The 27,168-nt window shown below is 42.7% G+C and overlaps 1 protein-coding gene across 1 annotated transcript in view; it reads right to left on the reverse strand.

Annotated features, from left to right (window-relative positions):
• Positions 1–53: 53 nt before the first annotated feature.
• Positions 54–27,168, reverse strand: part of LOC138992378 (E3 ISG15--protein ligase HERC5-like) — a 61,053-nt gene continuing 33,938 nt past the window's right edge. Inside the window, 10 exon segments of the mRNA XM_070391145.1 lie at positions 54–849; positions 3,359–3,461; positions 3,548–3,731; positions 5,527–5,597; positions 7,375–7,441; positions 8,849–9,015; positions 12,588–12,731; positions 14,768–14,893; positions 20,239–20,346; positions 20,659–20,772. Coding sequence (XP_070247246.1) covers positions 623–849; positions 3,359–3,461; positions 3,548–3,731; positions 5,527–5,597; positions 7,375–7,441; positions 8,849–9,015; positions 12,588–12,731; positions 14,768–14,893; positions 20,239–20,346; positions 20,659–20,772 — 1,311 coding nt within the window. The 3' untranslated portion in view covers positions 54–622.

A 27,168-nucleotide genomic window follows, 5' to 3' on the forward strand; every position in this document is an offset into this window, starting at 1 on the left:
GGGCCCGCAGGCTCTGATCGCAGGATGGCGAATGGGGAACCACAGGTAACCAGGGTGGGTGGCAATGGGGCGGGACTGGGGACTGATCAGCAGGTGGAAGATGGCCCTGATGGCAGGCTAGGCCTAGGGACCCTACCCACACACAATTTCATGCACTGGGCCTCTAGTATAAAATACACATCTACCTGTGTCAAAATGAAGTTAAATTAGTTTATATTTTTATTTTTTCAAACTTTCATATTTGCAGGCAGTGATTATTAGATGCACAATATTTTAAAAAACAGCTCTTAGCTTTTACTATTCACCTTATTTTTATAAGTACCGCGCGCTAACCGATTGCGCCACTGGAGCCCCATATTCACCTTATTTTTAAATGGTAATTATTGTTCAGGAAATAAGTCACTAAAAGGCAAATATTAGATAACAAGTTTAAAGATCAGGAAATGTTCATTCATTAAAAATATTATCTTGATTCATCACTTTTTGCTAATCTCAACATGTATTTATTAATTCTAACTAAAATCATCAACCCTTTGTACTAGTTAGAACTAAAGAAGAATATCTGAATCGAAGAGTGAGAGAACCTGGGAACCTGAGGCCTCGCTGAGACTCCCTGAGGTCATTATCTCTGTGTGACTGTGGGCGAGACAAATCCACAGTTGCTTCTGATGGCTACTTGAAGTGCTTCCTCCAGTCTTTCCATTGTAGAATATCTAGGGAGGTCCAGAATTCTATGACATACGAGTGGTCTTGGGTAATCTCTTTCACTCAGTGTTTCAGGACAGCGAAATGTGATTCTCATTTCTTGTAATCCTCTTGCAGTCTGCCTATCATTTCCTGTAAGAAAAACTGGAAAGGAGTCTTTGGTTAAGATATACCTTAGTGCTGGCCCGCGTGGCTCAGTGGTTGAGCATCGACCTACAAACCAGGATGTCATGGTTCGATTCCTGTTTAGACACATGCCTGGGTTGCAGATTTGATCCCCAGTGTGGGGAGTGTAGGAGGCAGCCGATCGATAATTCTCTCTCATCATTGATGTTTCTATCTCTCCCTTCCTCTCTGAAATCAATAAAAATATATTTTATAAAAGATATTCCTTAGAAAGAACAAAATTTAAAATGAAAAGGAAGAAATTAATCACTTAATTCAGTAAATCTTTATTAAATACTCTTGTGTGGAGGGAACTACCTGGGACTATGTGGAGCATAGAAAAGTCATGACATTTGGTCTTTGTCCTCAGTAAGTTCATGGTTTAGTTGGGGGGAAATTACATATAATTGACCCTTGAACAGCATGGGTTGGAACTATGTGGGTCTACTTACATGAAGATGTTTTTCAAAAAATACTGTAAATGGATTTTCCTGATTTTTTTTTTAACTTTTATTTTATTTATTTATTTAATTTTTAAAATATATTTTATTGATTTTTTACAGAGAGGAAGGGAGAGGGATAGAAAGTTAGAAACATCCATGAGAGAAACATCGATCAGCTGCCTCCTGCACACTCCCTAATGGGGATGTGCCCACAACCAAGGTACATGCCCTTGACCGGAATCGAACCTGGGACCCTTCAGTCCACAGGCTGACGCTCTAGCCACTGAGCCAATCTGGCCAGGGCCTGATGATTTTCTTAATAACATTTTCTTGTCTCTAGCTTACTTTATTGTAAGAATACAGTATAATATATATATGTATATCTACATATAAAACATAGAAAATATGTGTTAGTCGATTGTTTATGTTATCAGTAAGGCTTCTGGTCAACAGTAGGCCATTAGTAGTTAAGTTTGGAGGGAGTCAAAAGTTATACAGAGACTTTCCATTGTGTGTGTGGCCTGGGATCAGTGCCCCTAACCCCCAGGTTGTTCAAGGGCCAACAGCACATGAAAAGATAATAGCAAGGTACAGGGAGGCTTATTTTAGCACAACCAAGAAGTATGAGGTGAAGAGCCTGATGAAAGCCCTAAGACTGAGGGCAGGGAGAGAAGGGCCAGGCTGGGGTAACTAGGGAGACTTCACTGAGGTCACATCTGGCTAGTTGAGTGGGGTGGGGAGGAATCCTAAGGAAAAATGCCTGAAATAGGAAGATATACATGAGCTCACTGAATGTACGGACATGAATGTACAGATAATGGAACCACTGGGCTGAAGTACATGTTTCCCATTAAGGAAGCATACTGGAAAGGTAGTTTGGGTTTATGGAAAAGTAGGCTGGGTTTGTGGAGAAGTTGTAATTGTCCTTCAGCATCCTCAGTAGCAACAAAAAGAGCAAGAAGAAAGAGGAGCTGAAAAATGGGATAAGGAGGTGAGAGAATGTCATTGTGTGTTGTAGGGAAACCTTAGGGTTCCCACTCGGAAAAGTTTGTATAGCCCAAGGACACAGAGCTTAGTGGTCAATAGCCTGGGCTTTGGATCAGCCTGCTGTGTTCAAATTCTGGTTCTGACACTAACCAGGTATCTGAACATAGGAAGCTACTAAATGCTCCAACCCTCTTTTTCCTCAGATGGAGAAAATAAGTACCTACCTCATAAGGTTGCTATTGGGACAAAGGGTGTTAATAAATACAACGTGATCAGTACAATGGCTGGCTTAAAGTAAGCACACAATCAATGCTGTTATTATCATCAGTGGTCATCGCTACTATTATTATTTCTAAAATAATATTAGAGGCAGTTTACATTGTCCTAATTCCATAGGACATAATTATTAACTGAAGGTAAGATTAAAAAGGCTTGATAAGGAGCCAACTAGAATGAGGAAAGTGGATGCAAACTAAAATTGGAGGTGGGGAAAAATACCACATGATCTCACTCATTCATGGATAATAAAGACCATTACAAACTTTTGAACAATAATAGATACAGAGGCAGAGCTGCCTCAAACTGATTGTCAAACTCTAGTGGGAAGGCCAGAGAGAGTTGGGGGGCAGGAGGGAGGGGAGTAAGAGATCAACCGAAGGACTTGTATGCATGCATATAAGCATAACTAATGGACATAAGACACTGGGGGGTAAGGGAGGGTAGTGGTTTGTCAAGGGCGGGGGGGGGGGGGAAAAGGATACTTATGTAATACCCTTTGTAATACTTTAAGAGGAAAATAAAAAAAAATAAAAAAAAAAATAAAATAAAATTGGAGGTGGGACTAGAGTCAGTGTAGAAAAGGTAGTAAAATAGTGATATCTTTATTATAATTTTTAAAATGGGGAACAGGCTTATGTAAGAGAAAAACCATTGGTCCAGAAGAGAACTTGGGTTATAACCCCCGTGTTGCTGTTAACACTCTTGATCCACCACAAATAAGATATTTATCTTTTTAAAAGATATATATTTATAGATCCTTCTATTACTGTAATACTTACAGAGGAATTGTCTCTTTTCATCCAAAGTTAAACTGTGGAAAGCTTTCCAAAACATCTGTATAGTAGGATGTGATTCATGGTATTCTGGCTCATATACTGAATTCTTGAGAAAAAGAGGGAGGAAATGGGTTTTAGGGGGGAACATATAAATGTAGATCAGAAGAATTGGGGGCCTTAGTTATTACCTACCTTTTCAAATTGTTTCCAGTCATAATCAGTATTTCCAATTATTGCTGTCCTCAGTTCTTCAGGATGGAAAAGTCTAAGTATCTCTTTGTCACAGACTTCATAAAATCCTTTCTGAAATTCCTCATAAACTGTCTTTATAGAAGTGTTGAAAATGTAATCAACACACTGAGAAGCATAGTCGGTCCTTGAAGGAAACAACAACAACAAAAAGTCCAATAACATACTTTATCAGTGCCTAAAATGATTTTGCCCTTTTTACCATTTCTATTAAGAAAGAAAAGTAAGCCGAAACCGGTTTGGCTCAGTGGATAGAGCGTCGGGCTGCGGACTGAAGGGTCCCAGGTTCGATTCCAGTCAAGGGCATGTACGTTGGTTGCGGGCACACCCCCGGTGGGGGATGTGCAGGAGGCAGCTGGTCGATGTTTCTCTCTCATTGATGTTTCTAACTCTCTATCCCTCTCTCTTCCTCTCTGTAAAAAATCAATAAAATATATTAAAAAAAAAAAAAAAAGAAAGAAAGAAAAGTAAATTCCTTCTGCTGAGCACACAACCCAGTACTACTCTAAGATATAAAAACATCTGATCAGCTAGCACAATGGTCAGCAAACTGCTGCTCGCGAGCCACATGCTGCTCTTTGGCCCCTTGAGTGTGGCTCTTCCACAAAACACCACGTGCGGGCGTACATGTACAGTGCGATTGAAACTTCGTGGCCCATGCGCAGAAGTTGGAATTTTGTGGAAGAGCCACACTCAAGGAGCCAAAGAGCCGCATGTGGCTCGCGAGCCGCAATTTGCCAACTACTGAACTAGAAGAAGGAATCTTGGAGCATATAGCAGAAGGAATAAGACTTTGTTTTACTTCCGTTTTCCCAGCTGCAGACAGGATCATATTTTAAAAACACTAAAACGTTCCATTCTCCTGCTTAAAAACTTTCACAGGCTTCTCAAAGGCTGAGCACAACCTCCACAGCAGGATCAAAAAGCCCTCCATGATCTGACCGTTACCCTACTCTCCAGCCTCTTCCCACTTCCATTTGAGTCTCTGGCCTTCCTGTCTCCCTTGTAGTTAGGCCATAGCATGCAGTACTTCTCCTTTTGCTAGCAACTTTTATCACTCATCAATATGAGTATGTCTTTCTCAGGGTAGGTACTCTGTCCCTCTTTCCCTCCACACTGACATGTCATTGTGTGAAAATTATTTATGCAGCCTGTCCTCTCCACTATGTGAAGAATTTCCTGATGGCAGGGTTGCTATTGGAGGTATTTCCACCAGAAACATGATAGTCTCCCTCCCCTTGAGCATCCTTCCTGGACTATCCTATCTATATCAATCCCTCTCTGCCCTCCCCGGTAACCCGTGGCATGCTGGTAAATGTTTAAAAATCAGTTATCCGAAGGGAAAGAGAAAAAGGAAATGCTCATTGGTAGCATTCGCCAATTTCTGTGGTGTAAATATTCCCACTATGGCTGATTTCAAGCTACAAACACTTTAATAATAAACTGTGAACATTTTTGAAAATTTAACAATCAATCAGCTCTCACAAGCTGGTACCAGCTGCATCAGCACACCTCCAACCTGTAACTCTAGTCTCTTAATTGGATTTAATTTCCTTCAGAGGATTTATCTGACATTCTATTACATAGTAATTTACTCTTATATTGCCTTTTGTTCCTACTGGAATTTAAGCTCTATACTATGTCTGTCTTATTCACTGCTATATCTCCAGCACCTAGAATAGGGTCTAGTACATAGTAGGGGCTCAAAATAATTGTTAAATGAATAACTAGTGAAAAGTGCTACAAAGGAAATATTTAATTCTGACTCCTTTCTCCTCTTCTCTTACCCTATAACTGTTTTATCTTTCTAAAAGATGAGGAACTAAAATGATCATCTGAGAAGCTAAAATACATTTATAAAGTAAAGTGACATAAACATTTTATGTGTATTCAAAGCATAAATTCTAGGTCTCAAAACTTACTTGTTGGTTTGGTCCACAAGTATAGAGATCCCATTTGGAATTAAATCAACATTATGTTGGTCCCATCGTAGCTGTAATATATTCAGGTAGCAAACATGAAAGAAAGTCTCAATAATCAACCATATTACCATTATTGCCAATTTATAGGATATCCAAAAAATGCATACACACTTTAACAGCTGATAGCTCAATTGATGTTTCTTTCTTTTCAGATTTACCCCATTGGAATGAATAATTATTCAAAGTGTGTATACATTTTTTGGGACACTCTGTGTTCTTCCCTAACAAAATTTATATAACTGGGAGGTAAATAATTATTTATGCAGTTCAGCCTTTTGAATCCATAAAACATTTTAAAACCTACCCTAGTATATGTTGTAGATTGCTTTTAAGCATACATTGATCCATTTAGTTATTTACATAGATTGAATAATCACTTGTATTTGCACTTTATTTGTGAGTACACAGACATAAGGTAAAAAATGAGGAGCAGGTAGAGAGAAAGTCTTACAGTACAGAAGTAAAGTACCATTCAAAAAAGGCATCCCAAATTTGAGATATAATAAAACTAGAGGCCCGGTGCATAAAAATTCATGCACTGGAGGGGGTTTCCTCAGCCTGGCCTGCCCCCTCTCACAGTCCGGGAGCCCAAAGGGGTGCAAGGCGACCCAGCAATCAAGGGGAAGGCAATGCCCACATTACACTTCTGCTGCTGCAAGTGCCGGCAGCGCAAGCCTCAGCCGGCCCTCGTTACCTGAGCCTCGGGCGGCCCTGAGTGGCTGGGGGGCTGAGGGGACGGGGGGACTCTGGAGGTAGGCGCCCTGGCGGGGCTGAGGGGACTGGGCGCCACCATCTAGTGGCTGTGGGTGCCTCCATTTTTGAGGGCCTGTAAGTCAATTAGCATATTCCCTCCTTATTGACTGTGGGCGTCACCATATTTGCGATGGCCTGAGGGTCAATTAGCATATTCCCTCTTTATTAGATAGGATTACTTTTTAAAAAGACTAAAGCTAAAACATAATTTGTTGTTCACTAGTACTGTGAACCCTGAGAAAGAAGATGCCTACTAAGAAGGGCTCCTTGTGGCTAAATTAAAAACAACAACAGCCTAGCAGCTGTTTCTACACAGGGACCTATCGTGCAAACTGCACATAAGAGAGAAGCTTGCACTGAACTACCTGCTTACACTGTGTTTCTGCCACCCGAGTCAGCCCTTCTAAAGGAGTTCCCGAAATCCTCTTTTATCCAATAGGATTGAGGCTTTCTCCATCCAATAGGAGCTGCACAACTATATCCCCATCAACATCTTCATGGACCAATCAGGGCAATGCCTTTTGGACCAAGCAATCTGTAAGTATATGGAGTCCTCATTTGCATGAGGATGGATCAATCAGGGACCAGGGTTGGGGACTTCTGTCTATATAAGCCAGCTCCTCTCTGACTGGGGGAGTGCACTTTCCACTTCCACTGAAGACAGGACTATGTTTCCCAGACTGAGCTGAACACCAAAGATGTCTCACTGGGGCAGAGTGCAGCAGACCAGCACAGACAAAAGCAGACTGCTCAGATGGAGCAGACCAGAGTGGAGCAAAGCAGAGTAGCCTAGCCCAAAGCAGACCTGCAAGGAGCAGACTAGAGCAGAGCACAGGAGTGAGGAGAGGAGAGCAGAGCAGAGCTGTCTAGCAGAGAGGGGCCTGGCTCCAGGGCTGCCTCAAAGCCATGCTGTTTTCACAGCTGTGCTAAATCAATTGAGCTGATTTGCACTGAATAGTTTCCTTCATTGCACACCAAATTGGGAATTCCTGTTGGCACTGAATTGGCCAATAACCATGGGTTGACAGTACTCACAGAAAAATATATGCAAAGTGCTTCTCCAATGTCATCAGCCTCATAATTTAGAACTTCTTGCAAATTCCTAATGAAAATTTTGGTTTAAAATTTTATTTATTGGTCTTAAAACATTTCAAAAGTAATAAATGTTCAATGGAATAACTGGGGGCACTACAGAAATGTATAAAATGCCATGTAAATTTCCCCTCCTGCACCATCCCACTCTCTCTTTCTAGAGTTAACTTCTATTTACAGTTTTGATTGCTTGAACCACTGCTAACACAGACACTGCTGTGTCTTGGTAGAAATTACAATAAAAAGTCCCTTCCTCTAGACCAGTGATTCTCAACCAGGGTGATTTTGCCCCCCAACCCCCAGTGGACATTTGGAAAAATCTGGAGACATCTTTGGTTATCATAATTAGAGGAGGGTTACAAAACAAAACAAAAAAGCAATTAGAGGAGGGTTGCTACTGACATCTAGTGAGTTAAGTAAGCCCATATGCAGCTCAACATCCTACAACACCCAGGACAGCCTTCCACAATAAAGGATTCTCCAGACAAAAATGCCAGGCGTTTCTCAACCCCTCCTCTACATTGGCAATACAGGGCATACAATATAAATCTAGCCAGTTGTTCTTCCACTAACAGTACATGAGGGGAAAATCCTTTTCCCCAATCTGGCTGTCAACTCTGTATTTTATGAAAAACCTTTTGATAGTTGTCAATCTATAAAGCAAAAAATGACATTTCATTTGTATTTCCTCAATTACTAGTAAGGTTGAGCATATTTTCATTTCTTGATTAACCATATATATACATATGTGTGATGACACATATACAGTACCAGGGTTGGCAAAAGTAGGTTTACAGTTGTAAGTACGTGAAATATGGAGTTTATTTTTTAATTATTGTCTTACTGTTATTATTTTGTATCCTTACTTATGATTTATCTTTAAGATAATGATTGCTGGTAATTTAACCTACTTTTTCCCACCTCTGCATATATATACATCAGAGATACTGTACTAATCCTTTGTCTATTATATGTTGCCAGTATTTTCCTCACAGGATATAGTTTGCCTTTTAACTTAGAACAAGCATTTTTCAACCCTTAAAAATAAAGTTGATGACATGCTGATTTATTTAAATAAAGTAGATATGATTGAATACAATTTATTCAAAATAAATATAGTAGGTATGATTCGCATTAAGAATACTGTGTACTGTCTAAAGCAACTGTTTCCATCTGGATAAACTGAAGACACCAGGCATTGTTTATTGTACTGGTCAATAATTAGAGAAACATTTGGCCTTTTCCATTTTTGAAGGTTTACTTGACTGTAAGTCATGCTAAAATTCAAATTCATCTAAAGAGCATACATTTATTGAAACTGAAGGCCTTTTGTGTGTCTGTCTCTCTGTGTGGAACATCATTTATGCCGAGACAACTAAGACTTACTAGATAAAGTCCTGGAAAAACATTTACTTACTTTCCCAAAAGGGGACTGAGTTCTTTCAAATCTTCCAATGATGGCTTTTGGTCCAGAAGTTTCTTAAACAGTGCCAGTGGGAAAGGAATATCGGCAACATTTAAATGGTACAGGGAGAGTCCACACAGCCTCCCAAAGAGGAAATATCTCTCCTTCTTCATTTTAGGCTAGAAAGGAAGAAGGAAAAAAACAAAACACGCAGCCATAATGTATTATAAATAATCAATAATCACTGGGAAATTAGATTAGCAAAAAAATGTTTTTGGTTCCCTTTTCTAAGAATCACAAATTAGAAACAAAATGGCTTCAAGAAAATAAAAATTTGAGGTTCTTACTCTGGCTGTATTACAGTTCAAAATTCTTCCATAAGTTAAAATACAAATTAAGAGTTCACAAGATTAAATAAATGAATGTACTTTTTGTTCGTAACAGCATATTTAGAATATTAAAAAATACGCTCAGATAGCCTTATAATCTAAGGTTTTCAGTATTTAATTTTACAGGCTTTGCCTTCAGATTCATGTGGAAAAACAACACTTTGGAAGAAAGGGTGAACTTTATCTACACTTTGAGCAGGCATCAGGCATGCCAGGTCTGTGTCAGACCAGTGGTGTCCCTTCGGCAATATAACTCTCAACCAAGGTGTCCTTACAGGGACCAGCATATGGGTCAGGGAAGGTGAGTGGAAGGAAGGAAAGCGTCCTGATGATATTGGCTTCACTCTCCTCTCTGCACTGGCCACATCTGGGCAGACTATCACTACAGTCCAACCAAGAGATCACTAACCTGCTAATCTTTTAAGATTTCTATTGCAGCAACAGCCTTGCTGTTAGTAGGTGCATGACTCTGGGCCACCATCTACTTGTCCAACTTCTTCTTAGAGTAATTGTGAGGATAAATGTTAAAATGTCTTTGATTTTTGAAAATGAGTTAAAAATACAAGTATACTCCAAAGGTGGCCTCCTCTCACCTGTTCAGTTTTTATTTCCTGTATCTGTAATGGGTCCTCTGGTCCTAGTTGATTTAGTCTCTTCATGGAGCCATACATGAATTAGACTTTTGTTTTCTATCCAGCAGTGTAACACAATGCTTAAGAGTAAGGTGTTTGGCCTGGCCGGTGGTGCTCAGTGGTTGAGTGTCCACCTATGAACCAGAAGGTCATAGTTTGATTCTTGGTCAGGGCACATGCCTGGGTTTCAGGCTCCATCCCCAGTAGGAGGCATAAAGGAGGCAGCTGATCGATGATTCTCTTTCATCATTGATGTTTCTATCTCTCTATCCCTCTCCCTTCTTCTCTGAAATCAATAAAAAATATATTATTAAAAAAGAGAGTAATGGCTTTGTCTAGTCCTGAATCCATATTCCAGCTTAGTCGCTTGCTAGTTGGATGTCTGTAGCTTATTTAATCTCTCTGAACCTGTTTATTGATCTGTAAAATGGGGACAAACTATTTACCTCACGGAGTTGATGTAAGGGGTCAGCAGTACGCTATTAATTATGTTTGGAGAGTCAAAGTTAAACACAGACTTTCCATTGTGTGTGGAAGAAAGGGATCAGCACCCCTAAACCCCAGGTTGTTCAGGGGTCAACTTACATCCCTTGCTTGCATCTCTTTGATCTATTTTGTCCCAATCCTTCAACATCAACCTCACGTCTCCACTTTTCATTACACTTTCTCCAATTACTTTAGTTCCCCTTGATAACTTTCTCTCTAATAAAGAATCCCTAAAATTTGGATAGTGCCCTAGAGTTTTCCTGGCGCTTTCACACTTGGATATATGCCTTATCTTGTTTTTTTATTCTCACAACAGTCCTGTAAAGCAGGCAGAGCAGAAATTATGACAGCCATTTTATAGGCGAGGAAACCGAAAACTCAGAGAAGCTAAAAGACTCAACCACCATCATCGAGATTACAACTCTGGGCTTCCAATTCTACATCAGTGTATCCTTCCCTACGCTTCCGTGCTCAACAACTATTACACATAAAGTCAGCAATCCAAAATTTAGAAACAATTGCTAAAGTTCATGGTGTTTTATTCTTATCACTCTATCTACAAATACCAAAAGAGGAAAAAGATTGTGTTGTGTACTAATTTGAATCACTCACAATATTTAATACAATATGGAATCTCACGAAATAGTCAATAAATGCTTGTTGTTTGACCCATAAAAATCCTACCATTTGTACACCTTCGCCATTTCTATTTCTAGAAGTTCATTCTTTCTCAAAAAGATACAGATCACTTCTCAGCACTTTTGCACACCCACTCATCTTTCTTTTCCTTTTCCCTGTCCCCTGGGTCCCAAACTTCTACTATGGAAAGAACACTTGGAAATTTATCAGAAAGGGGATCCATAAATTGAGGCTCAACATGATTCTTTTTAGAATTATTTTCTCTGTGTTTCTAATAGAGAAATAAAGACAAGTTTTTTGTTATTTTAAGGTAGGTTTACATTTTGAGGATCCTTGTAAAAGTATAATCATTGCAGAAATGAACTGCCTTATTAGAATTAGCAATTATCTCTAGGATTATATTAATAATTTCTCTTCTTATAGAAACATTCTAGATTACTGCATCTCAAAATCTAGGAAACCACACAAATATCCATCAGAAGTGAGTAGATAAGCAACATGTAGTACATCCATACAATGGAATACTACTCAACAAAAGGGAATGAGCTTTGGTTACATTCAACAACATGAGTGACTCTCAACATAATTATGCTGAGTGAAAGAGGACAGACATCAAGACTACTTATGATTCCATTTCTGTAAAATTTTAGGAAATTCAAAGTACTCTATAGTGACAGTTGTTGCCTGGGTATGGGATAGGGGGCACCAGAGGCATAGCAGCAGGGGAGGAGTAGGGCTAGAAAGGGATACGAGAAAACTTTGGGGGATGATGTGTAGGTTCATTATCTTTTTAAAAAATACATTTTTATTGATTTCAGAGAGGAAGGGAGAGGGAGAGAGAGATAGAAACATCAATGATGAGAGAGAATCATTGATCTGCTGCCTCTTGCATGGCCCACACTGGGGATCGAGTTTGCAACCCGGGCATGTGCCCTGACTGGGAATTGAACTGTGACCTCCTGGTTCATAGGTCAACACTCAACCACTGAACCATGTTGGCCAGGCTATTTTCATTATCTTGATGATGGTGAGAGTTTCATTGGTATATATGTATATCAAAACTTATCAAATTGGAAAAATCTATGTGCTGTTTATTGTATCTCAAGTGTACTTCATTGAAGCTGTTTAAAAATATAAAGTGCGTATGAATTACTTGATGATTTTATGAAATACACAGGCCTGAGATTCTACTTTTCACAGGTGTTGCTGGAGCAGCTGCTCTGTGGACCATATTTTGAGTAGCAAGGCTCTATATGACCTAATTTTACATTATTTATTCACTTAAAATAGTGTCATTTTTAAAAATTGATTTTAGAGAGGGAGAAAAGGAGGGGGAGACATCAATGTGAAAGAGATAACATGGATTGGGTTAGTTGCCTCCCATACATGCCTGACCATGCCTCAACTTGGCTGGCACCCACAACCTAGGTATGGCCCCTGACTGGGAATCAAAGCCATGACCTTCCAGTGCATGGACGACACTCCAATCAACTCAGCCCCACTGTCCCGGACCTAATTTTACATGATTATGTATGGTTCTCATGTTGTAATAGATGGCATAATTTTTCTGTCCTGAAAAAAAAAGAAAATAAATAAAAGACTTACACTGATAGGAAACCACATGTAGGAACCCTCTTCAGGATACATGAACATTCCATATTCTGTCTTGGTCATCTCTTGAAATATGAAGTAGAAGAACTCGGACTTTACCCCATAACCCACAGAACGAATTTCGTTAATAAATTCAACCTGAGGAAAGAGAACACTCCCAGTTAAAATATAGTGCCTTGACCTTTTGCAGAAAAGTTTCAAACCTCCTGCAGTCACCAGAATTCCCAGAATCCCACATCTCTTACTTCACTGCAATCTGTTCTCCCTCAATTTGCTCCTGAGCAGCAGCTGCCATGAACCTATTTATTATCCGATTATTGTATACTGAGTGCATGGGGCTTTTACACTGCCATGAACCAAGTGAAGGGGATGCTAGCAAGACTTAGCATTCACCAATTATGTTGACCAGCGTCTTAAACCAAATTTTGATGTGCTTTAATCCTCTGGGCCACTAAATCCCCTGATTCTTCTATCTTGTTATCTGTCTTCATTGCATCATTCAGACTTTACAGCTTTGGCCCAATCAACAACTATTTAATTTCTCCTACCTCTCCCCTCATTAGGACTTTTGATAAACAGCCCTTCCAGCCAGCCTGGGCCTAGCATCCTTCCAGGAACCATGAGCCCTAACTGCCCATATCCCTTGTGTGGGAGATCAATATGAACTGGTCCCTCTTTTCTAAAGTCCAGTTTTGGACTTTGTGGCCGAGTGCACTCCCAGCTTTCCTCTCTAACGACTCCCTCTCTACTTCCTTTCCTGGATAATTTCTTTTTATCTTTTTAATACAAGCATCACTAAGCTTGACTAAGAGTTCTCTTTTTGCCTGGAAGATCTTATCTATTGCCACTTTGATCAACTGATTCCTTGGCCCTACACGGCCATCTCGAAGGGCCTGCCTCTCATTCCATCTGGATATCCCAGTAACGAATTAATCTTACTTCCGATTTTCTCATTTCTCAGTGGTTGAGTGTTGACCCTAGCAAGTCTGCCTCTGTCATGGTCAGGACACACTCATAATGGGCCTTGACAGCCTTGCCTTGCTCAGGGTCTATATTTTGATCAGATCTCTCTTACCTTCTTACCTCTTTGTCATCTCCTGTAGCAGAATCATTTTCAGTTCATTTCCTCATAATCAAGATTTAAAGGAGAGTAGGTACAGAGGGAGACATACAACTAGAAAGTCTGGCTTATAAAATATTTTGTTTCCCATTGGAGTCCCATGCTGAGAAATATCCCTCTCCTGTGTGAGTCTAACCCTCCAGGTTCTGGTTTCTTCTCTGAGAACCCAAATCTTCCCCTCACGGCTGATATCGAGAAAATCCACTCCTTTCTGAACGGACTCCAGCTCGAATCTAGAGTTAGTCATTATTTTATAGCCTCAATAAGGCTAGTAATCTGAGGTACCACACAATAAAATTCCTACAGGCGCCCACAAAGGGTGAAGTGAAGGATAGTTAGAACCAATATAGTAGTGGAAGTTCTATAGCTAAAAGTAGAGCCAAAATGTAGGGAAAGTGTCTGCTCCACCTGCTGCTTGTGGATTGCACTGACAGCCCCAATTCTTCGCCCCTCCTTGACCCAAGTCTTTTGCATGTGACTTTGTAGTTCCACCCTTTAAAGAGGCTGAGTATATTTCACCAGCTCTTGATGGGGGTTCAGCCATGTGACTTGCTTTGACTAAAGCAATGTGTGTTGTGTGACTGGGCTTGTTATTTTGTACCTCTGGCAATGTTGTGAGAAGAACATCTTGCTGGTCCCAGGAAGAAGATGAAAAACTGGAAGCAGAGCCAAACTTCCTCGGACCGGCCTAGCCTAGCTCAGTCCATCCCTAGCCAACTCCCAAACATGTCAACAGGTGCATACAGAATCTGCAAAGCCGCCCAGATAAGTTCACCCTAAATCAGGAGATCTTCTACTGAACTGCAGATAAAGTATTGTTATTTTCAGTCATTAAGCTTTGGGATGGTTCATTATAGCCATAGGTAACTAGTTAATTTATAATCCCAATGTTCAATTAAATGTCCCATTGCTTTTTTCTGAAGGGTTAGCAAGGAATTCTGGAAATCATAAGGCTGATAACTATAATTTCAAATGCAGGCTCTTCTTTTGCTACATTAAATAACTGCTTCTCTCCCACATTAGCAAAAATGCCCAATGAGACTTTTTACCGTACCACCAATTCTTTCCGAAGGTCAGTGACTTCAGCTTGGTTTAATTGACGCAGAGCATCATCAACTAGGTGACTTCGTCTGACTCGAAGTGAAAATATGGGTGAAAACATATGTGTACTTTGTGATTTCTGGAAAAAGAAATATTTTAGGAATCTTCACAGGAATATTAGGAAATATTTAACATTTCAGATAAACCCATTTTGTCTAACATACAATTATGCCTACCAGTGCTATATATGCTCATATTGTAATTATTTAAGAAAAGAGCATCATATGTACACTGTGGAAGATAAAAAGGTGGTAGAATCTGTGAGACTGTGCTATCCAGGAATTTTGTACAGGGGATTAACCATCGTGGATGCACAGCTAAGTAATTAAAAGCTATCTCTGATCACTTATCTTAGTAAACATGATCTTTAAAAGCAATAGTGGTGTTCCATGCAGAGACATTCTCCCACTTTTTAAGAAGAAGAGTGTTAGCACAATAATTCTCAAGAATATAAGGGCAGGTTAGAAGCCGAGGGATAACGTGAGATGTAGGGAACAGACTAGAGGAAAGACTTGCTCAGAGAAAATTGTTCTCTGTTACCCTACATAGTACTTCCATTAAGCTTTTCTAAATTCTCAACATGCCCTCACCATTTCAGCTCCCTGCTCTTGTTTCTGCACAACTCCTTGGGAATAGAAATCTAGTGTTGGAATTACTGGCCTTGCTTTGACCTTTAACCTTCCTGTAGGACTTCTGCTATATCACAAGGACAATAAAAGAATATTTAGGACTCATAAACCAATGCCACTATTGAGACAGTAAGACAGGTGGATAATAACTATCCTAGTCCAGGTTTCCAGACTGCGTGTGGTTGCCCATATTAGCACTCTATAAGCATCTCAGAGAAGTGCATGCATATGGCTCTGGGCTTGGGAAAGCCCTGTCCCAGATCTCTGCTACTACCATATACTGAGAAATTACATGTGATTCCACTAGATTCTTCTGGTTTTTCCCTAAGATCTTTGTTGTAAAGAAGCGCCACAGCCCTAGCTGGCTTGGCTCAGTGTATAGAGCGTCGGCCTGCGGATTGAAAAGTCCCGGGTTCAATTCCCATCAAGGGCACATGCCCGGGTTGTGGGCTCAATCCCCAGTAGGGGGTGTGCAGGAAGCAGCCATCATTGATGTTTCTATCTCTCTCCCTCTCCCTTCTTCTCTGAAATCAATAAAAATATATTAAAAAATATATATTTTAAAAGAAACAAAACAAGAAGCTCCACATTAGTAGGGAGATGGAAAAATGCCATTTCTAGTCCTTTCTGGTGGTGGGTCATCTCCTCCTGTGGCCTTGGAATCTGCAGACACTTCAGGAATACTGACTGCTAAGCTACCATGTCCCGTGGCTCTGAGTGACAGGAAGTGGCCAGCAATGCCCTGCACTGACTATAGCAGGGAAAGGTGTATGAGTCCTACTGTGGCCCAGGCTTCTCTCGCCTTCCCATGAATTGGACTTGAAACCTGTATATCTTATTTTCTAGTCTCTCTACTCCTGCTCTCCATGTATTGTTTTCCCATTTCTACATTTGTGCATTTGGATTGATAATCTAGTTTGGAGCTTACAATTTTGACTATGTCCATCATCTCTCCTCTGGAGGACAGGATTGTGGGACCTGCTTTGTGACTTCAGCCATGACAACTACAACTAAGAATTTCCTTGTCCTCAAACATTTCCCAATCTTTCATAGTATGTAACTTGCCTGGGTCCGCTATGCACTCAACCCTCACTAACAGAGCAGACAGGTTAGATAGAAAATTTCTATAGAAGAAAATAATGTAGAGGGAAAGATCTGCTTAAAGGGAACTTAAGGGAAAGTTAGGTTAGGGAAGGAAATATTTAATCTATTTTCTCCCATTACCAGGAATGTCAGGAAAATTGAAAAAAAAAAAAAAGGTGGCTGGGAAACAGAAGAGATGAGCAAGTCAATCTGATGATAGACACTAATAACAGTAACTAAATTGAGAGTCCTTAACTGTGGAATGCTTTTAGCAGGAAGTACTTTGTCCCTCTAGGTTGAGTATTATAAATAAACTAGAGGCCTGGTGCATGAAAATTTGTGCACTTGGCGGGGGGGTGTCCCTCAGTCCAGCCTGCTCCCTTAGTCCGGGAGCCCTCAGGGGATGCCTAAGCTGCAGTCTGGCCTCCCTCTGTGGGAGGTGACCAGCACGGCGATCGAGGACAGCGCCGGCCATCAAGCAGCCGGCCCTGCCCCCTGATCGCCCCTCCACCGCCACTGGTCACTGCCACCCCCTATCGCCATCTCCTTCCTCTGCTTGCTGGCACCTGTCTTGGCTGACCTGGTGCTGCCCTCTCACCGGCCCCGCCCTGCCCCCTGCTAACCCATCCTTCTGCCATTTGGTGGATTTGCATATTAGGCTTTTATTATATAGGATGTGGTGTTTATGGATTTATCAGGCATGGCCCATTGGAAAATGTCATATAAGCTCTATAATTAATAGGGAATGAAAAGGAAATATTTTATTACTGAAATGACTCCTTTTGTGCATGTGATGTCCCAGACTTTTCGCTTACATGGCCCATCTCCTTTGAATTATTAGCAATAGTAATGGGTATGTTTCTGATTCCTTTAAGTCGTTAAAGTCTGTCTTATAGTCTTTGTTTTTTTGTTTTTTCTTTTGTTAATCCTCACCCAAGGATATTTTTCCTTTGAATTTTAGGGAGAGTAGAAGAGAGAGGGAAAGACAGAGAGAAACATCGATGTGAGAGAAACACATCAATTGGTTTCCTCCTGGGCTGGGGAGGAGCCGGCAACCAAGATACATGCCTTTGACTAGAATTGATCCTGGGACCTTTTGGTCCACAGGCCAAACCTGCTAGGGCTCTTATAGTCTTTCTATAAACATCATAGAAAATAGATACGAACCTTTCCTGAGGAATGGCCTAGAAAACAAACTTCAATGATCAAAAAATGTTTGGAAAATCTTTAGCATAATGTCTGGGCATGTGATGAGTATAACTGAGAGTATAAAGCTGATGGTGACAAGAGAGACAAAATACCATGTAAGTGTTTTGTGGGAATAATACAACTCCCAGAAAAAGAATGGAAGAAAGGGAATAAATGGAAGACAGAATAAATTCACTGGGAATAAAAGAATATCAGTTGGGGCTTATAAATCAAGCTCCAAGACTTTTAAAGAAATTGTTATTTATTGTTTTTAGAGAGATAGAATGGGACGGGGAGAGAGAGAGAGAGAGAGAGAGAGAGAGAGAGAGAGAAAGAAACATTGATTTGTTGTTCCACTTATTTATTCATTCATAGACTGCTCCTTGTATATGCCACGACCGGGGATCAAACCCATAATCTTGGACTATCGAGATGATGCTCTAATCAACTGAGCTACCCGGCCAGGGCTCAAGCTCCAAGACTCATAAACAGATATGATAATCCAAAGAGTAACAACTAAGAACTTAGTATAGTCACTAAAACTGGATAGAGAGAAAAAGAGCATTTATTTGATCATTTCAGTATTGCTCATAGTAGGAAGACAATGGTTATTAGCTGAAGAAAGTGAGGCTGCAGCCATTATATAATAACTAGAGGCCTAGTGCATGAATTCGTGCATGGGTGGGGTCCCTAGGCCTGGCTGGTGATCAGGGCCGATCAGGGCCATCTTGCCCAGTCCCGATCAGGGCCAGGCTGATCAGGGCCAGGGCAATTGGGGCCTGCCAGCTGGGGGAAGCAACAGGTGGAGGGACCACAGGTTGGCTGGCCAGCCTCTATTGGGGCCAATTGGGGCAGCCGGCTGGGGGGAGGGACCATGGAAGGTTGGCTGGTCGCAGGGAGGGACCAGTGGCTGGCCAAGGGAGATTGGCTATGGGAGTGCACTGACCACCAGGGGGCAGCTCCTGTGTTGAGTGTCTGCCCCCTGGTGGTCAGTGCATGTCATAGTGACTGGTGGATCGGTTGTTGCAGTCATTCGGTCGTAACAGTCACTTAGGCTTTTATATATATATATAGATGAGAAACATAAATTAAAATTAAATTGAGCTGACTGGTGTTGCTCAGTGGTTGAGCATTGACCCATGAACCAAGAGGTTGATTCCTGGTCAGGGCACATGCCTGGGTTGCAAGCTTGATCCCCAGTGGGGGGTGTGCAGGGGGCAGCCAATCAGTGATTCTCTCTTATCATTGATGTTTCTCTCCCTTTCCCTTCCTCTCTCTGAAACAATCAAAAACATAATTTTTTAAAAAATTAAATTGGAATATCATGGCTAACCCATTGAATTGGAATACTGCTTAGTAACACTGCATTGGTTATAATGTAAAGGGGCATCTCATGCATTGCTGGTGGTAACATAAATTGGTACAACTACTATGCCTGGAAAAGGATTACGCATTAGTCTGCCTTCTTATATGGATGATTTTTCAGGGGAGCCAAAGAGCCCTCATTGATGAGGAAAAGTTCTTTTCATAAAAAGTAAAAAAGTTAAAAAAGTAAAAGTTCTTTGCAGTTCATAACTTTGGAAGAAATGATAATATTAGAAATGTTGCTGTTTTTCAAACTTCAACCAAAACAATGGATAAAATCTATACTAATAAAAGGGTAATATGCTAATTAGACCGAACGTGTTCCAGACGTCCTTCTGGACAAAGCCGTGGCTGCGAGGGCCGAGGCAAGCCGCCGCAGCTGGGAAGGCCCATCACAGAGCCCTGGCCGGGTGGGCAGGGCCTCCCTCTGCGTAGCATTGATCACAGAGCCCTGGCAGGGTGGGCAGGGCAGGCAGGACCTCCCTGTGGGAAGTGATGTATGGCAGAGGCCAGGCTGGGTGGGCAGGGCCTTCCTGTGGGCGGGGATCAATGGCAGAGCCTGGCCTGGTGGGAAGGGCCTCCCTCTGCACAGCATTGATCACAGAGCCCTGGTAGGGTGGGCAGGGCCTCCCTGTGGGCTGCAATGAATGGCAGAGCCCAGGCTGGGTGGGAAGGGCATCCCTCTGCTCTGCAATTGATCCCAGAGCCCCAGCAGGGATCAGGCCTAAACTGGCAGTCGGACATCCCTTGAGGGGTCCCAGATTGGAGAGGGTGCAGGCCAGGCTGAAGGACCCCCCACCCCCATGCACGAATTTCATGCACCGGGGCTCTAGTAATTAAATAAAAGATTAATGGGAAATATTACAATGGAAATACCATGTGGTCACCAACTGAACCCACTGATGAATCTCAGCATGAATAAGAGTGAAACAACCAAAAATATTGCCCTGAAGTATGGAGAGGTGAAAAGAAAGTGGGCCTAGGATTTGTTTTAAAGTAATTCAGCAAAAATACTAACAACTACAAAAACAACAATAATAATAAAAGTGTAGCAAAATGTTGATGACTGCTAAAACTTTGTGATGGGATTCATTACACCATTATTTCTATTTTGTATATGTTTGAAATTTTTCATAATAAAAATGTAAGGCATACATACCAGTTTTTTCATAACGGAATCAGCTTGCCATAATGTAATTTTGGATAGCAAATTAAAGATAAATGGAAATTCACTGAAAATAATGGGACTGAAGTTTCCTGCAGTTATCTAAGAAACAAATAGACAGTTTTGATCATTAAAAGCAGAGAAAAATGTCATTCCCTTACTTCACCACCTTAAATTATTTCTTTCTATATTTCCTAGAATCTGTTTTTAAAAATCCAAATTACTTAGAAACAAATTTCTAAGAAAATGCATTTGTTTTGTGAGTAAAAGATGTTTAAGTTTTCACTGATTATCTAGTTTAGCATATTCCATACCTACATACCTACATAGGTACTAATGTGTCCCCCCTTAAAGTATGAAAATATTCAGAGCCCTCTTGGTATTTCCACTCAGAAGTGAAAATGTTACTCTTACCAGGTAGTTATCTCTCTGGAACATTATTTCTCTTTCTTCAATAAAGTTCAACTTAGTGGAGAGTTCATTTATGATGAAAGTATTCTCTGGTAGTTGACAAGTAGCTTTGTTTACCTTAAAGAGAATATGACCTGTGAATATCATTTTCTACTAACGAATGATGTAATCTTCTAATAAAAGAGTAATATGCAAATTGACCATCACTCCAATACCCAAGATGGCTGGCAGAGGAGGGCAGTTGGGGGGAACCAGGCCTGCAGGGGGGGAGAGGGGTGACCAGGCTGGCAGGGGAGGGCAGTTAAGGGCAATCAGGCAGGCAAGCAGGTGAGCGGTTAGGAGCCAGCAGTCCTGGATTGTGAGGGAGATGTACCAGATTGGAGAGGGTGCAGGCTGGGCCGAGGGACATACCGCCCATGCACGAATTTCGTGCAATATATATATATATATATATATATATATATATATATATATATATATATATCTGTCTAAGAACACACACACATATCTATATGAGAGAGAGCTATTCATAGGTAATCAGAATAGAGCTCTATAAACAAAATGCCTTTATTAATGATGAAGTAGAATTCTATGAAACTTCCATTTTTTAGATCTATAATTTCTCCAATTGGCAGGGGATATAGTACAGCAATTCTTAGGGCACAGGTTTTCTGGAAACAGTTCCCAGATCTTGAGAATAAAAGCACCATAAAAACTCAGCCCTTTTTCCATTAATTAATTAATAATAATGTAGTGCATACTATTTGCCAGGTGTGGGACAAAACATAAGGTAAAAATTGTCCTAGCTTACATGAAGCTTACTGTCTTGTATAATAGTTAGCAAACCCTTTCTTAATTCTGGATAGTAAAAATTTTGAGATTGGGACCATACAGTCTCTGTTGCAGCTATTCAACCCTGACATTTTATAGCACAAAACAGTCCTAGACAATATGTAGACAAGTGAGTGTGGATGTGTTTCAGTAAGCTGCCCATGGGCATAAACAGCCAGCTGGTGATCCATGCTCTGGTAGGTGAAAACGACAAGTAATCAGGCATCAGGGATACAGTTTCTCTTTGGAGAAGGAATTAAAGGTTCAAGAAGGCCTTTCAGAAGAAGACATGTTGGCAAATCAATAATCTAAATAAAGCTCCATCAAATCAAATGAATTCAAAATATGGGAGGCAGGAAATAAAGAATCAAAGAACATAAATTAGGAAGAGAAAACCCAGATGTAGATGTACAGGAGAGAGGATCAACAAATAAAATGGTTGTTTCTTGGGTACTTGGTGGGGTGGAGGACCCACTCTGTAAAGTCCCTCTTTTTCTAAGCACTTTGCTGTATATCTGAATCTAATACAGAATAATATTGAATGTAACCATTATTTAAATTAATAAGTACACGACAATAAAAGACCCCCCAGCTTCCTGGTAAAACTGATCCAGAAAAAAAGAAAGCAAATAACCAATATTGGAAACAAAGAGTACACATCACACAGAGATGGGTAAGAGAGAGGTCTATTACAAAACATCTTCAAGTCCTCATAAAGTTTCTCACTTGTTAAATCCTCAATTATTTTATGCCAAACATTCCCCTTTTATACATTACTTTAAGAAATATGTAACTCCACATGATTCATATTTGTCTTAAGACTCCAATTGATCATTCACAATACCAATGAAATACTTAGGAATCAATTTAAGCAAGTACATGAAAGATCTGTACACTGAGAACTACAAGACTTTGATAAAACAAAGTTGAAGAAAACACAAGGAAATGGAAAGATATCCTGTGTTCATGGATTAGAAAAACTAATATTGTTAAAATGTCCATTATACATAAAGTCATCTATAGATTTTATACAATTCCTCTCAAAATTCTGAGGAAGAACAAAGCTGGAGGTATCACACCTCCTGATTTATAACTATACTACAAAGCTATAGTAATCAAAACTGTAATGATGTAATCTTCGCTCTCTCATATATATATATATATATATATATATATATATATATATATATATGAATTTAAGAACACACACACACTGTTTTTATGGTGCTGAAATAAAAATAGACACATAGACTAGTAGAGCACAGTCAAGAACCCGGAACTAAATCTTTGCATATTTGACAAGGGAGTCAAGAATACTCAATAGGGAAAGGATAATTTCCTCAACAAATGCAGCAGGGACACTGGATAACCACAGGAAAAAGAATAAAATTGGAGCCCTATCTTACACCACTCACAAAAATTAACTCAAAATGGATTAAAGACTGCCTGATCAGAGTGGCTCAGTGGTTGAGCTTCGACCTATGAACCAGGAAGTCATGGTTCAATTCTGGTCAGGGCACACCCAGGTGGTGGGCTCGATCCCCAGTGAGGGGCGTGTAAGAGGCAGCCGATCAATGATTCTCTCTTATCAAAGATGTTTCTATTTCTCCCTCTCCCTTCCTTTCTAAAATCAATCAATATATATATATATAAAGCCCAGTGCATGAAATTTGTACATGGGGAGGGATGAGGTGTTCCACAGCCCGACCTGCACCCTCTCCAATCTGGGACCCCTTAGGGGATGTCCGACCGCCAGTTTAGGCCCGATCCCACAGGTATCGGGCCTAAACCCTCGGTCGGACACACCTCTCACAATCTGGGACCGCTGGCTCCTAACCACTCACCTGCCTGCCTGCCTGATTACCCCTAACCCCTCTTCCTGCCTGCCTGATGGTCCCTAACTGCCTCTGCCTGCCTGCCTGATTGCCCCTAACCTCTCTGCCTGCTGGCCTGATCTTGCCCCTAACTCTCTACCCTGCCAGCCTGATTGCCCCTAACTGCCTCTGCCTGCCTGATCACCCCTAACTGCCCTCCCCTGCTGGCCTGATCTCGCTCCCAACTGCCCTCTTCTGCCAGCCAATTTGGTTCTGATTGGTCAGTTTCTATGCCAGTGAGTGTCAAAAGCTCCACCTCTTAGGCAGCCATTGGCTCCTCACAGTTGACCCAGATTTGGTTCTGATTGGTCAGTATTTATGCCAGTCAGCATCTCTGGGCCTATCAACGGGGCCTGATCAGAAAGGCAGGTCTGATCAGCAGCTCCGGTGGAGGCCTGTAGAGAAATGGAGGAGCGGCTGTTGGCCAGGCCGGGAGAGAGAGGCAAGTTCTGATCAATGGCTGCCACAGAGGCTATGGATCAGACCCTGCCTCTCTCTCTGAAGGCCTCTCTCTGGGCCTGATCCGCAGCCCCTTAGGCAGTCAGTGCTGGTTTGGGGCGTCCACAGCGGCAACCCAGCACTGACTTCTGGTCTGGTCGATTCTTCAGTGGTTATGACCCTGGCTCTTTATTATATAGATATGCACACACATACACACACACTAGGGGCCCAGTGCACAAATTCGTGCATCTTTAAAGGAACTGTGGGTCGCAAGGCTACGGTGGGCACTGAGGCGAGCCTCGGCCCATACTCTACGCCCCCACCCAGCCCCTCCCACCCACTGACTGTATGGAGCGATTGGGGCCGGCGCCACCAGAAGGTGCGAGCGGCGGCTGCTGCCCCAGTCACTCCTTAGGAGCAGGGGGAGGTGGAGAAGACCTGAGGGGTGATCGGGGCTGGCAGCTGCCACTCGCACCCGCTGACAGTGCCGAGCAATCAGGACCAGCGCTGGATGTTGACAGCGGATGCGAACGGGGCTGGCACCAGCAGCAGGTGCAAGCACTGGGTGAGACCACGGCATGCGGGAGCAAAGAATTTTCAGTAACAACCAGAGTTTTGCCCTGATGACAGCGACTGGCCCCGCTCACCTGCTCCACCATCCCACCATGGCTGACACCCACCGTGTTTCACACTCTGCCGCCTGCTGCCAATGCCTGCCATGTTCCATGCACAACACCTGGTGGTCAGCGCACGTTATAGTGACCGGTTGTGCGGTTATTCCGCCATTCAGTCTATTTGCATATTAGGGTTTTATCTATATCTATATCTATATCCATATCCATATCTACACTAATAAAAGACAAACATGCAAATTGACTGTACCTTCACTATGCCTTAAGCCACACCCACCAGCCCATCAGAGTGGCTATATGCAAATTAACCCAACCAAGATGGCGGCTGGCAGCCACGGAGCTAGAGCAAGCAGGAGGCTTGGCTACCCCAATGATGGAGGAAGCCAAGCTTCCCGCCTGCTGCGGCCAGCTCTGAGCTCCACTCAAAGCAACAAAGTTTCAATTATAGAAGATAAATAAACCCCAGATACCTGCTTTCAGCCGGCCGTGGCCACGGAGCTGGAGCCTTGGGTTTCCCCTGGCGATGGAGGAAGCCAAGCTTCCCTCCCGCCCGCCCTGACCTGCTCTGAGCTCCACTCCAGGCTACGAAGTTTCAATTATAGAAGGTAAACAAATCCCAGATATAAAAAAAGAAAAAAAAAAAAGGAGAGGCTGGGAGCTTCCATCGCCGGGGGGGCTTGGCCAGCCTGAAAATTGCCCTCAGCCCCTCACCCAGACTGGCCAGGCACCCCAGTGTGAACCCCCCGACCCTAAAGGGGGTGTGGCCAGCCTGAAAACAGCCATCAGCCCCTCACCCAGGCTGGCCAAACCTCCATGGGGTGAGGGTCCCCACTGGGGGGGGGGCTTGACCAGCCTGCAAACAGTCATCAGCTCCTCCCCCCGGCTGGCCAGGCACCCCAGTGGGGACGCCCTCCCTGAAGGGGTGTGACCAGCCTGCAAACAGCCATCAACCTCTCACCCAGGCTGGCCAGGCACCCCAGCGGGGCCCCACCCTGACCTGGGACACCCTTCAGGGAAAACCAGCTGGCCCCCACCCATGCACCAGGCCTCTATCCTATATAATAAAAGGGTAATATGCAAATTGACCCTAACAACAGAACGACTGGGAATGACTGGTCACTATGACACACAATGATCACCAGGGGCCAGATGCTCAATGCAGGAGCTGCCCCCTGGTGGTCAGTGCGCTCCCACAGGGGGAGCTCTGCTCAGCCACAAGCCAGGATGACAGCTGCCAGTACAGTGGTGGTGGTGGGAGCCTCTCCTGCCTCCTCAGCATTGCTAAGGATGTCCGACTGCAGCTCAGACCTGCTCCCCACTGGCAAGTGGACATCCCCCGAGGGCTCCTGGGCTGCCAGAGGGATGTCTGACTGCCAGCTTGGGCCCAATCCCCCAGGGAGCGGGCCTAAGCCAGCAGGTGGTCATCCCCCGAGGGGTCTCAGACTGCGAGAGGGCACAGGTCGAGCTGAGGGACCCCCTGAGTGCACAAATTTTTGTGCACCGGGCCTCTAATATATATTAAAGACTTAAACATAAGACCTAAACCCATAAAACTCCTAGAAGTAAACATAGGAAAAAGGTCCTTGACATTGGTCTTGCCAATGATTTTTTGGATATAAGACCAAAAGCACAAGCAACAAAAGCAAGCAACACAAATGAACTACATCAAACTCAAAAGCCTCTGCACAGCAAAACAAACAGTGAACAAAATGAAAAGGCAACCTATGGAATGGGAGAAAATATTTACAAATCATATATCTGAGAAGAGATTAATATCTAAAATATATACAGAACTCATAAAAATGAGCAAAAAACAATCTTATCTAATAAAAGAGAAACATACAAATTGACCATGCCTCTGCTACACTCACAAGCCACGCCCAGAAGCCATGCCCACCAGCCAATCAGAGTGACTATATGCAAATTAACCTAACCAAGATGGCGGCCAGCAGCCACAGAGCTGGAGCAAGCAGGAGGCTTGGTTGCCCCGGCGATGGAGGAAGCCAAGCTTCCTGCCTGCCCTGGCTGGCTGTGGGCTCTGCTCAAGGCAACAAAGTTTCAATTATAGAAGATAAATAAATCCCAGATACCTGCTTCCAGCCAGCCTCCACTGGGAGCTTGGGTGGCTGGGGGCCGAGACCAGCCTGCAAACAGCCATCAGCCCCTCACCCAGGATGGCCACACCCTCATGGGGTGAGAGTCCCCGCTGGGGGGCTTGGCCAGCCTGCAAACAGCCATCAGCCCTTCACCCAGTCTGGCCAGGCACCCCAGTGGAGAACCCCACCCTGACCTGGGACACCCTTCAGGGAAAACCAGCTGGCCCCCACCCATGCACCAGGCCTCTATCCTATATAATAAAAGGGTAATATGCAAATTGACCCTAACAGCAGAACGACTGGAAATGACTGGTCACTATGACACACAATGACCACCAGGGGCCAGACGCTCAATGCAGGAGCTGCCCCCTGGTGGTCAGTGTGCTCCCACAGTGGGAGCTCTGCTCGGCCACAGGCCAGGCTGAGGGCTGCCAGTACAGCGGTGGTGGCGGGAGCCTCTCCCGCCTCCTCAGCATTGCTAAGGATGTCCGACTGCAGCTTAGACCTGCTCCCCGCTGGCAAGTGGACATCCCCCGAGGGCTCCTGGGCTGCCAGAGGGATGTCTGACTGCCAGCTTAGGCCCAATCCCCCAGGGAGCCAGCAGGTGGTCATCCCCCAAGGGGTCCCAGACTGCGAGAG

This window comes from Myotis yumanensis, unplaced genomic scaffold, assembly GCF_028538775.1.
Source record: "Myotis yumanensis isolate MYYU_CA2020_CCGP unplaced genomic scaffold, mMyoYum1.0.hap1 SCAF_1, whole genome shotgun sequence".
NCBI lineage: Eukaryota > Metazoa > Chordata > Mammalia > Chiroptera > Vespertilionidae > Myotis > Myotis yumanensis.